We start from the raw sequence: 12,899 nt of genomic DNA, 5'->3' as shown, positions 1-12,899 counted from the left end.
ATTGCAGAGAGTGTTAGCAAACAGCAACCAATTTAGATACACAGTGGTGGCCCATAGGCCTCACACCACCCTGATGGTGGTTTGGGGCTGTCACCAGCAGTAGAAGCAACCATGTGACCTGCTCCTCTTATTATTATTATTATTATTAGCCAACAGTTTACGTAGCACTTTACAACTTGAGGGTAGACAGTACAAATACACTTTAATACAGTAGGAATCAGAGGGCCCTGCTCCTTAGAGCTGACAATCCAAGACAGAAGTGTCATGAAGCTTGGAATACTGAAGTATTTCTCCTTTGATTCTATTTATACAGTGGGGGGGGGGGGTCTTCTGCCCTGTTTTAAGGCTAACCCCCTCCAGACGGCTCCATGGTCTGGAAGGAAGGCATTGTTCTGTGTTTGACTGTTTGTTTATGTACTTTAATTACCCCCTGGGGTTTCTCTATGTCATTACACATATCAGTCCTCCTATTCAAGCTTTTGGATCAATCCCTGCTGACCCTGTTTCAAGTCCTCATTTGCATGGCCAAGAGAACCTAATTGAGGACTAAAGTGTACTTTACAATTGACCAATAGGAAAGTGATTGTTGGGGGCGGGGCGTTCAAACTGCTGTGTATAAATGTGTGTTGTGTGCATCCAATAAAAGTGAGATTCCTGTTTGAACTTACATACAGCCTGCCTGGTGTTTGTTCTGAGCTATCACAACTGGATTAGAATGGCACATAGCTGTAGTTCAAATCTGACCGAACCATCAGATGTTGCAATCTGCAATCTGATTCAATAGCCGCAGAGGAGTGTCAGGAGAGTGGAATCGAGCAAGCAGGGGCTCGTTACAGGAAGGTCAAGAGATACAAGAGGTAATAACTGTGGGTGATGTGCTAATTGAGAGGATAAATGTACAGTTGTTAGGTGGGGGCCAGATAGGCTTCGCTGAAGAGATGAGTTTTCAGGGATCGTCTGAAAGTGGATAAAGTAGGAGAAAATCGGACGGATTAGGTTAGAGCATTCCAGAGGATGGGAGAGGCTCTGGAGAAGTCCTGAAGGTGAGCATGGGATGAGGTGACAAGGGAGTTTGAGAGCAGAAGGTCTTGGGAGGAGCAAAGAGAATGATTAGGTTGGTATTTTGAGACTAGGTTAGAGATGTAGCTGGGGGCCAGGTTGTGGATGGCTTTGTAAGTTATAGTTAGTATTTTGAATTTAATTCGATGACTGAGTGGTAGCCAATAGAAGGATTGACAGAGGGGTATAGCAGACACTGAGCGGTTTGTGAGGTGGATGAGCCTGGCAGCAGCATTCATGATAGACCGAAGTGAGGATAGCCTATTTAAAGGTAAGCCAATGAGGAGCGAGTTGCAGTAGTCGAGGCGGGAGATGACCAGGGAGTGGATTAGAAGCTTTGTGGTGACATTGGTTAGGAAGGGACATATCTTGGATATGTTGCGGAGGTTGAGGCGGCAAATTTTGGATAATGATAGAATGTGGGGCCGAAAGGTTAGTTCAAAGTCCAGGATTACACCTAGGACCTTGGCGTGGGGGGATGGGTTGATAGTTGAGCCGTTGATATTGACAGAGAAATCAGGGGAAGTAGCACCTGAGGGAGGAAATATCATGAGCTCAGTTTTGGATAGGTTGAGTTTGAGGAAGTGATGTGACATCCAGGCTGATATGTTTGCTAGTAAGTTGGTAATGTGTGAGGAGATAGATGGAGAGAGCTGGGGGGTGGAGAGATAGATTTGGGTGTCATCAGTGTGGAGATGATATTTAAAGCCGTGGGAGGCAATCAACTGACCCAGGGAGGTGGTGTAGATTGAGAAAAGGAGGAGTCCAAGAAAAGAACCTTGGGGACCCCAATGGAGAAAGGAAGAGGAAAGGACGAAGTAGAGTTGTAAGTGACACTGAAGGAGCGGTGGGATAGGTAGGATGAGAACCAGCGAAGAATACAGTCACGGAGACAAAAGGAGTGGAGTTTATTAAGGAGGAGGGGGTGGTCCACTGTGTCAAAGGCAGCAGAGAGATCCAGGAGAAGTAGTACAGAATAGTGTCCATTGGTTTTAGCCGTTAGTAGGTCATTTGAGAGTTTAAGGAGAGCAGTTTCCGTGGAGTGTTGAGGGCGAAATCCGGACTGAAGTGGATCAAGAAGTTTATTCATGGTCAGATGGTTGCTTAGTCGGTTGTAGACCAGTCTTTCAAGAAGTTTGGAGGAGAAGGCGAGTAAGCAGATGGGATGTAGGTTGTTAAGATTGGTGTGGTCCAGTGAGGGCTTTTTAAGTATGGGGGTGACTAGCGCATGTTTTGCATACTTATGTGCTGGAAGCTTCTTGGATACAGAGAATACTTTTATGGAGGATATCTTTATCATGGAACAGAAACAAGGAGCACAAAACTACATACACTGAGAGAGATAACACTTCCCCTAATTACATTACCATAGATAACACTACAGTGCCACCTGCTGGATAGATAGGTATAATGCATACAGTATATAATTCACAGTACTTTATATTACATGCTTTTGTCCTTCCAACACCCCTTCTCAACAGCATGCACTTTGTCAAATTATATTCAGCTTCTTCTGGAAATAACTATGACATTCTTTCAACAAAGGCTTGGTGAGTGCATTGGCAGTCATCTCCTCTGACGGACAATATTGAATGTCAATAACACCTTGTTCTTGATTGTCCCTCAGTAGGTGATACTTGAGGTCGATGTGTTTGGTCCTAGGATTGACCCTTTCTGTTTGTGTAACTTTTATACATTCCTGGTTGTCTTCAAAAATTGGAGTTGGTTTTGACATGTCTATTCCAATGTCCACAAAAAGTTGACAAATCCATATTGCTTCTTTACACTCGTGTGCTGCTGCAATGTACTCTGCTTCAGTTGAAGATAGAGCGACAGTTGCTTGTTTTCGACTAGACCAATTTATGGTTCCTTCCCTATACTGGAAGATGAATCCACTTGTGGATTTGCGGTCTATGCAGTCCCCGGCCCAATCAGCATCCACATATCCGACCAGTTTTGAATTTGATGTTGCTGGTAGCTGTAAATTCATCTGCATTGTTCCTGAGGTATTGCATCATTCTTTTTATTGCATTCCAGTCACGCTGACAGGGAGCTGAAACTTTCCTGCATAGTATGCCCACTGCTATGTCTGGTCTTGTCACAGTGGCAACATATAGCAGCTTACCACTTGCTCTCTGATACATATCATTGTTGGGTAGCAAGTTTTCTACTTCATTGCTCTTTTGATAGCCTGGTTCCATAGGAGTTTTCACTTCCTTTGCATCTTGCATATGGAATTGTTGCAAGATTTCAGAGATTTTCTGAGATTGGTTGAGAAGAACTTCCATCTTCTTCTCTCTCTATTTGGATTCACAGATAGTAGCTAAAGTTCTCTAGCTCTTTGATTTCAAAATTTTTCTTCAGCATGTGAACTGATTATAATCCCCTTCTTGTTCAAAACAGGTTATAATGTCATTAACATAGATAAGGATGTATATCCACCTGTCTCCTTGATTCCTGGAGTAGAGACAGGGGTCTGCTTTACTTCTTGAGGCTCCTTCTCTGGTAAGTACTTTGTTCACTTTCTCATTCCACATCCTTGCAGATCGCTTAAGATCGTAGATGCTCTTCTGAAGTTTACACACAAGGTTGTCTCCTTGTTCAAACCCTGGTGTTTGCTCCATGTAGAGATCTTCCCTAATTTCTCCATATAGGAAAGCAGTTTTAACGTCTAGGTGTTTGACTTGCATGCCTTTCCCAGGTGCAATGCTAAGAAGCGCTCTGATGGTGGAGTGTTTTACGGCGGGAGCGAATGTTTCATTGTAATCTTCACCGAATTTCTGGGAGTAACCCTTGGCAACTAGTCTGGCTTTGTATTTGTGGTTATTCCCTTCTGCGTCTGACTTGAAAATCCACTTACTTCCTATAGTTTTGCGGTTAGGAGGGAGCTCTGTGAGTGTCCAGGTTTTATTTTCTTGAAGTGACTTTAATTCCTCTGCTGCCTTTGTCCAGTTATTGGCTTCACATATTGGCAGTTTTTCTATGTCTTCTCAGGATGGTGGTTCAAATACGCTGTGTGTTTTGACAGTGTATGACAGCTTGCGGGATGGTATCCCCTTTGTAGTCCGAGTGGATCTTCTGACTTCAAACAGTTCAGCAGGATCTGGTGGGAAACTTGATTTAGACATTGTGAGTTCCACCTCTTGTTCTGACTCCTGTACAGGTTCGCTTTGGTCGACTTTTTCTTCTGGTTTGCTTGGCATATTCACTTCACAGCTTTTAGGGATTGGTGTTTCTGGTGATGGGGTCTCATCAAAATAAACACTATGGCTTATTGTCACTTTGTCAGTCTTGGGTGTAGGATTCTGTAACCCTTAGTTTGCTCGCTGTAACCTACTCGAATCCCCTCTTTGGCTCTGTTCTCCAGCTTGGATCGCTTTTCACTTGGAATATAGGCATATGCTTTACATCCAAACACTCTGATGTGCACTATGCTAGGCTTTGATCCATGCCACATTTAGAAAGGAGTACTTTTATTGGCTCTTGAGGGTAGGGGGTGCCCAGAAGGTGGCTTCTCCTGGGGCTGCTGCCCCTAGGATGTAGTGTGTGCACTGAAGTTGCTGTTTGGGCTTTAGCAATTGATGGACTGAGGGCCTAGAGAAGGTATGCTAAAAGGATTTTTGATGGAGGCCATTATCTTGGAGTCTGGCTTGGAGAAGGATCTGTGTCTCCCACACTGAAGAGTGTCCCATGGAAGATGGGTGGCAGACAGCTGTCCTAGGACATTGTAAGGCCTGGTGTTGGATTCTCAGAGATGCATGTCCTAGAGTAAACTGAGTGCCAGAGGTTACTGGATGGACTGGGTCTGCTCTTATAGAGATTTAGAAATACTGGCCATTCCCTATTACCTCCAGTCAAGGCTGCTTAAGGAGGACTTTGTAGGTAGTTTGTCCTCCTGTTTATTTCTGCTATCATTTTGGAGTATCCCGAACCATTAAATCCCCTCCTGTTCAAGTTTCTGCAAATAAAATCCACAAAAAGCCTCCTTCCTGGATGATCCTGGCTCACAGGGTTTTGCTTGGTACTTTCGTGGGCCTTTGGCTGGAGGAGCCATGCTGACTGCTTGCTACATTATATGTTATCCCCATTATGAGCTGTGTACATTGCATTCTGCATTATAGTCATAGGCTCATGACATTGTTTCTACACCAACTGTATTTTGTTGGCATAGAACACCCGGGAGAGGTATTTCCCTATCTTATCTTGTTTATGAATCTTTGATGTATCGCGCTTGCTGTTATACGGTTGTGTACTTTATTCTTACAAAAGACTATAAATATATTGAAAGTTAAATCCACAAAAAGACATCCCCTAGACTGAACCTGTGTTGTTGGTGTGCTTGGATCTGTGTCTGTGGCAGGCAGCCTTTGTACTAGCAAGGGAGACCTGGGCATCTTCTGAGCAGACCCTTCAGGGAACAGCGCTACACCTGCATTGCTATTCGGCAGTTGCTCTGCAGTGATGCTGCATTTACTTATGTACAGACTAGAAGAAGCATTCACACATTTATATATTAACTAAGATGTAAACTGAATGACATTTAGGTTACTACTGTGTAATATAAAGATTTACTACTCTGAAAAAAATGACTGTTTCATTTTCTTTTTGTCCATTATTGAATTTGAGTGCCAATTATCTCCTGCACACTTTCTGAAGCCATTTCCTGTCTACATGCACTCCAGCTGACTGCATTGCATTACTCAGGGTGGGTTTCCTGATGGGGACATCAGTAGGCCATGCCTGTGTAATATGTGTTGAAACACCCACTTATAATCTCCCTTGGAAACTCACGTGATAAGGTGACATCATAGGAGCACAATTGAGAGACAGGTACAGAACATTGTCACCCCATAACAGGATGTTCCTTAACAGGCACCTTCAGGGACAGATTAAAAGGTGATCATTTAATGAAAGCTACAGAGATTAAAAATAAGTTTAGAAAGCTCTAACAGAGTAACTCACCTGATTCCTCGCTTCTCTAGCAGCAGGTACTCTCCACAATGTGGGCAAACCCCTAATGTCCTCACAAACAATGCACGGCCACCAGTTGTGCATGGTACACCATTATGTCAGTGAGGGGGTGGCCTTGTGACTGGCGGAAAAGAGTGGCTCAAGTAGAGGTTGTCCAGCAGGGTGTAAGTTTGCAGGAGCAAGGAATGAGGTAAGTATATTTTTCCACCCAGCACCTTCAACTTCTCAATCAAAGTTTGTTGTGCCAGGTGTTTTCAGTTGGGCCACCCACAGTTTGAATTTTGGCCAATTCACAGGAATCACCTGAAATTCAAGCTGTGTATGGGCAGGTTTAGAGCCTTGCTACAGAAAAAGGAGCTACCAAAAGACCATTTTTACAAGCTGACCGGAGTTTTAAATACAATGCACAAACTACAATAATCAAGGGAGGGACCTGTAAGCATAATAAATGACTTTCAAGTAAAAAGTTATCATTATAATTCAATGCATGAAAATGGCTGAAAATACCCTCTATTTTCCTTTTAACGGTGGTGCCTGTTCAGGCTCCCGGCTGAGCAACCCAACTATTTACATTCAGAGCCAACTTCAGGCTAAATGAAGGAGATAATGGTGTATTCTTCTCCTATTGTTCTGCACTGCCAACCTCCACAAAAGCTATTCCACGCTAATGAGAACGTAAAGCACTCATTCTGATAGACCATAAATAGACTCACAGCTCATCCCATCGCCATCCGCTGTGTTAAAGGGAAACAGGGCCTTTTTAACTAAGCAGTATAACAGCGTACAGCGTTAGTTTTTAAGTAGATCAAAACCTAGCTGAATGACAATTAGTTTTCCAAAGCATCAAAATTTACCAAGATTTTTTTCTCCATAAAATAAAGTTCACAAAGAACTATTGACCATAAAATAAGAGTTCCCAATGAACCATTTATTTTTCTTTCTATCCATCTAAGAAGCTTACCTCTCTCATTAATACTGGGGTTGGAGGTAGACAGCATTTGAGGAAGTGATGTCCCCATATCCAGTTCTGTTAGGGTCAGCTCATTCATAAAGTTTGGCAGCTGAGAGACAACAAAAGCAGACAATCTTGTCAGACACACTTTTCTTTCTATGGTCAGACAGCAGCCTCACAAATCTTTATCTAACCAACAAAATACACAACTTAAGCAATAGTCAGCTATGGATACATTGAATTATGGGTTGTATTGTGTTTGGAAAGTCCCACCTTGATTTTTGTTAGCTTTTTCTGGATTTTATTGGCAACAATGTCCTCCCAGTATTTCTCTCTGAGGAAATCCCAGAAGATGCGTCCGATGAAGGCGTTTGCCCAGCACACATTGGGGCTGCTGGAGAGAGAACGCTCTACGAATTGCTGTATGGATGAGCAAAGGCGATCAATTAGGTCATGGAAATAGCAAGAGTTGTGCTCACCTATGTCCAGTCAATGACTTTAGGTGTAACTACATTTTGGTGCAGAAACATTTATATTTTATCTTGGCCTGTCCCAAGCTACCCTTGCAATTTTTTTACTCGCCCTTCCTTGATCCAGCAAGATATCACCCACAAATCCACAGAGTTGTTTGTGAAAATCCTCTTAATACCATAAGATAACCCCAGTGCATATTTAGAGCAATAACCAACAACAAAAACTAAGTTTGCCTACCTTGTTTCTTTATGCTTCCATAGGCTTTCGAAAAATACTGCTGGGGTTAAGCGGAGTTCCCTCTGTTAATTTTTTTTTTTTTAGGATGCATATCTTTTGTTTCTAATGCTTATTTAGAGCACTCACGTTTGTGTGAATAATCGGCGCTCGATTGCCGATTTCATAGAGGAATATATCTTATATTCCTGATTCGTAGCAGTTTCCATAGTGCTTGTGGGCATGTGAAGTCTACAAGCACTATCTTCTGGGCTCTGGAGCAGCTGAGCAACCAGCATGCACCGCCTGTTCTCGCGCATGCGCCGTATGTACGGCGCAGCACCGTACACTTCTGACGTTGCCATCAAAACGGGCGGTGTGGTTGGAACTGCCCGCCCCCGTTGTGATGGCAACGAAGCCCTCGGCGCTGCCCAATGACTTCTGGGAAATTATGACAGACATCTCCCAGGAGCACTAGCGAACACGGGCGCCGAGGGAAATGACGTCAGATGCCATGGAGAGGAAGAGGCAGATTACGAGGGACCACATAGCAACAGACCTGAAAAGGTGAGTAAAAAAAAAATTTCCAAAGGTTGTTATTTATATTTAATGCAGCTGAATAATGTAATTATTTTTTTATGACTGGAACTCCAAATGTACAAAGTGCAATAAACCAATAAAATTTGATATTTATTTGATGCTTCACATTTTACTTAAAAGCGGACTTTTAATTAAAGTGCAATGTGCTGGAGTGAATTCTCATGGAATTTCTAACTTTCTTGGGGAGGCAGCAGTGAAGCACAGCAATATCATTGGCACCTCCTAAAACTGGAAAGGAACCAGGTTCAAGGTAAGAATTTTTTAATTTTGTTTTCTAAAAGCTTTATTTATTTATTTATTTTTTTTACAATAATATTTTTTATTTTTTATTATTTTTTTACAATATAACTTTTTATTATTTTTTTATTTTTTTTTTTACAATATTTTTTATTTTTTATTATTCTTTACAATATACGGTAACTTTTTATTATTTTTTTTACGATTTTTTTTTTTAGAAACCCCATTGGGGGGGCTTTGGTGAAATAACAAGGGTCTAACAGACCCCCCAATGTCTCACTTTTAAAACCGAGAAAGGGACTGAGGACAGAGATTCCCCAGTCCCTTTTGTCTGCAGCCTCAGCTGCATTGCACAGTGAATGAATGGGAAGTGCTCTGTGCTGAGCGGCTTCCTGTTCATTCACAAACTGAAGCATAGTAAACAGTTTACTGTGCTTTGGTTAAGAATGAACAGAAGAGTGATCAGTACAGATCACTCACTGTGTTCATTCAGAAAAGGAAAGGGCCGATAAATGAAATGTTTACTGGTCCCTTCCCCTGCTCTCCATTCTAAAACATCCCCCCGCAGCAGCTGGGTAGAGAGGAGCAGAGGGAAGCTGGCAGCACTGCAGGGGGAAGACAGAAAGCAGAGGGGAATCTACACCACAGGGGGGTGATTAGGGTGTGCCAAGGCACACCTAGCACACCCTGTGCGCACGCCTATGTGACCACCTTCATTTAGCTCACTATTGACCCATTGCAATGACCAAAAGCCTCCCTAACCAATACTGAAGTTGATGGGGGTAAGGCTCTCAACCAGGACAACTCAAAATTTACTTAGCAGAACCAATGGAGTCTGAAGGACCCAGGCTGCTCTATAGGAAACCACTGTTATTTAAATTTAAACAATTTAGGAGTCACATTCTGCACTTCAGATCTTTTGTGTTTGCATTGTCATTGTAGGATAACTCCATCAACTTATATACGGGTTTTGCATGGTTGATGACCAACTAAATCACATGCTGGCTCCCTATTTCACCCAGGGTCCCAAATGAAGAAAAAAAAACTATTTCTGCCTCGCTTAGGTAGCCATCGCAAATCTAAATGACTGTAACCCTTTACTTAATAGATTCTTCATAATGTAGAAAAAAACAGAGTGCTTGGCTGAAGACACAAACTACTGAAGATGAATGTAGACATTGGTGTTTCTAAGAGATATAAGAAGAGGTTAAGTGATTCGAATCACCAATGCCCATCCAATACAAACAACTTTGAGTGAAAAAGTAAACCAGATGATAAAACTCCATCAAAACAGACACTAGGGGGCTGGATGACCCTAACAATAAAAATCCCTGGCTGAATAAAAAAAATACAAGATCACCTTTCTCCGAGGGGTGGGGCTGCTGGCTGCACTCTGATGAGGGCTGGAGATGGGACTTATGGTATCTAATGGGATGAAGCAGGCAATGTAACTGTTGTAGTCTAGAAGTATTTTCTGCCTGACGTTCCCAGACAAGTCTCTGGGTTTCAGCAGATAAGGAATGTCCTCTGTACTCTCTGTGCTACTGTTACTGGTTCCCTCGGAGCTGGACAATGGATGAGGCCCATATCCTAAAAAAGGAGAAGAAAAAGAAGATGAAGCAAACAAAAATTTTTTTAATTTCAGACAAAACATTTTTTTTTCTGTGTTGGATAGATTGGGGAAGGATTGAAACCCCTGTTGGGTTTATACTACTGTTTCAGGCTCCATCAGAGAGATTTCCCCTTACTTTCTGTCTCAGTCACAAGAAGTGAGGAAAATCTCCAAATTTCCAACAGACAGAAACAAAAACAATTTTTCTTAAAGTAAGTGTAGGCAGGTCTACTCTCTCCACTGCAGGTGGCGCTCAACCGCAGCAGCATAGCAATGGGAGAGGAAGTCAAGAGGAACATGGTTCCTCTATGGTTTCCAGGGTCACTGGGGAAGCTATCTGATTAGATGCTGCCACCCCATGTGAATCTAGCAGCCATCTTTGTTCAGGGAGAGCCTATTTAAGAACCTGGCTCCCAAGATTGGCGTGCATATCGCATGTGGGTAGTGAAGGGACAGGTCATCCGTCTGGCAGGGAAAGTGATTAGTTTCAGGGAGAGGTTCCAGATGAGCAGGGAAAGGATAGGGACACACCATCCTTCTGGAGACCTCCTTATTTGGGCTCGGACCGGCCAGGCTGCATTCCGCTCCTCAAGACAGATGCTGTTGTCATATCTCAGATCTGCTTTGTTACACCTTGCTGATATTGCTGTGAGTGTTCCCTGTCAGTGAGTTTGTTGTGAATGAGTGGATTCTGCATTAATACAAGTTCTGTTCTCTGAAATCAGACTCTGTGGGGGTCATTTACTATAGCGCCGCGTACTAATTAGCGCTAATTATCGCGCAAATTTTCGCGATCACGCTAATTAGCATTAAAACGGAATTCACTATAGCATTGGTGAAAAATACTCCCAAAATCGAATTTACTGTAGCTCCCAGAAAACAGACAGCGCCCAAACCCTTACTCTGCTAGAACCTGAAGTGTTGCACATGGAAATGATGTTTAGAGCATGATATGATTGCCTAAATCATACTGAAATATGTGGTATATTGTTTAAAGATTATCTGCTTTTAAACTGCTTGAAAAAGTAATATATACACTGAAATATCTTTAAAAGTCTGAGAAGAGATAAATTCCCATCTCTGTACAGCTAGATGCCAGCTCAACTGAGCATGCTCAGATATGCAAACTACTCTCATTTGAACTCTGATGCCTTTTTTACAGGGGGCTATAGTAAATACCGAAATTAGCGCTGGGCTAAAATGTGTTGTTGAGAGTGAAAATTTGCGCTATATAGTCCAATGCAACTTTCAGCCATTGATTATAATGGTATAATTGTAACTTCCCCAAATAAATACTTTAATGTTGAGATGAACTGTATCCTTGCAACAATGTTGCTTCTTCATTTATTTTGTTTTTAAGAGTGCTAGAATGTGGAATGTTTTCATGTTTTGTTAAAGCATATTTTTCTCTGTATCTCTCACTTGTTACTCCCCATCTCACAAAAATCTTTACCCAAACTCACGCAGGTGTCTTTACAAACCACAAACAATACTATTGCTGATGCAAATTTAAAACGAGTCACAATTTTGTGTGTTTTTTATTATTTCCAAATGATCCAAACTTGAGCCCAAAAAATGTGATATATGTACCAACATCAGAAGTCAAAATGTTATTCCCAAAATTCAGATGGTAACATCACTATTCTACACTCACACATCAAGAACCACCAAATATCACAGATTAATTTAAGAAGCATAACTCCTGACTGATGTCATTCCAACTCCTATAGGTCCAAAGAAATGCAGTATGTGTATTTATGTGTAGGAGGGTTCCATCACCTTAGCAGATCGTGTCATATGTTTTCCATGGGCAAGGGCAATCATCAGCCTTAACATTTCCCCACCAGAACTAATTGCAGCCTCTCACCAAGCATAAACCAACCAATTTCGATATGGTTCAGCATGCTGACAGTAATCAGCCATACCCAGCCTTCAAAACAGATGGCATATGCCAGAAACAGGTTGTTCAATGGCTCTCCAGCCTTCCACAGTACATCTGCATTGATTAACTTATTGCACCCCTGAGACTTAGGACTGTTTGGCAGCACAGAGATGCAGCCTCTGTCCATGTGGCAGCACAGTGGCTAACAGGTTAGCACTAATGCTTAGCAGCCCTGGGGTCGATGGTTTGAATCCCAAGCATGCCACTTCACGTAATGAAGTGGTCTGTCCTCCCTGTATTGTTAAATATAACTCCTGACTCAGGTCCTTCCATAAATTATGTCTAAATGTAGTATTTATGTGTAGGAGGGTTCCACGAAAATTGAAAATCGTGTCATATGTTTTCCATGGGCAAGCACAATAATTAGGCTTAACATTTCCCCACCAGCACTAATTGCAGCCCAAGCAAAAACCAACCAATTTCGAGCACAGTGTTTCTCAACTCAAGTTCTCAAGGCTCCCCAACAGGCCATGTTTTCCGGCCTCCCATTATTTTTCACAGGTGATTTAATCAGTTTCACTGCCTTAGTAATTACCACAGCCGTTTCATCTGAGGGAAATCCTGAAAACATGACCTGTTGGTACGCCTTGAGGACTGGAGTTGAGAAACACTGCTCTAGCAGCATGCTGACAATAATCAGCCATAATCAGCCTTCAAAACATGGAAACCCAAGAAATTACATTATAAATTAATTAATAAATTATAAATTTGCACCAAATCAAGAACTGTGTGTTTTTGGCCAGATATGGATGTATAAATCTGGTGTGATGCTGCACACATATTTTAATCTTGTATTCTGATAAGGAATGACAAATGCGCTTTGTCAACAATTTGTGTGA

The 12,899-nt window shown here is 42.1% G+C and overlaps 1 protein-coding gene across 1 annotated transcript in view; it reads right to left on the bottom strand.

Moving 5' to 3' along the window:
• The window catches only part of LOC141148742 (testis-expressed protein 2-like), a 102,859-nt gene that overhangs the window by 30,016 nt on the left and 59,944 nt on the right, over positions 1-12,899 (bottom strand). Inside the window, exons 5-7 of the mRNA XM_073636451.1 lie at positions 9,867-10,096; positions 7,256-7,402; positions 6,992-7,091 (exon numbers count right to left, since the gene is read on the bottom strand). Coding sequence (XP_073492552.1) covers positions 6,992-7,091; positions 7,256-7,402; positions 9,867-10,096 — 477 coding nt within the window. The remainder of the gene's footprint in view (positions 1-6,991; positions 7,092-7,255; positions 7,403-9,866; positions 10,097-12,899) is intronic.

This window comes from Aquarana catesbeiana, linkage group LG06 (genome assembly GCF_042186555.1).
Source record: "Aquarana catesbeiana isolate 2022-GZ linkage group LG06, ASM4218655v1, whole genome shotgun sequence".
In the NCBI taxonomy this organism is placed as follows: Eukaryota; Metazoa; Chordata; class Amphibia; order Anura; family Ranidae; genus Aquarana; species Aquarana catesbeiana.
Note: the sequence above shows the minus strand (reverse complement) of the source record. Positions and strands in the feature narration are given on the sequence as shown.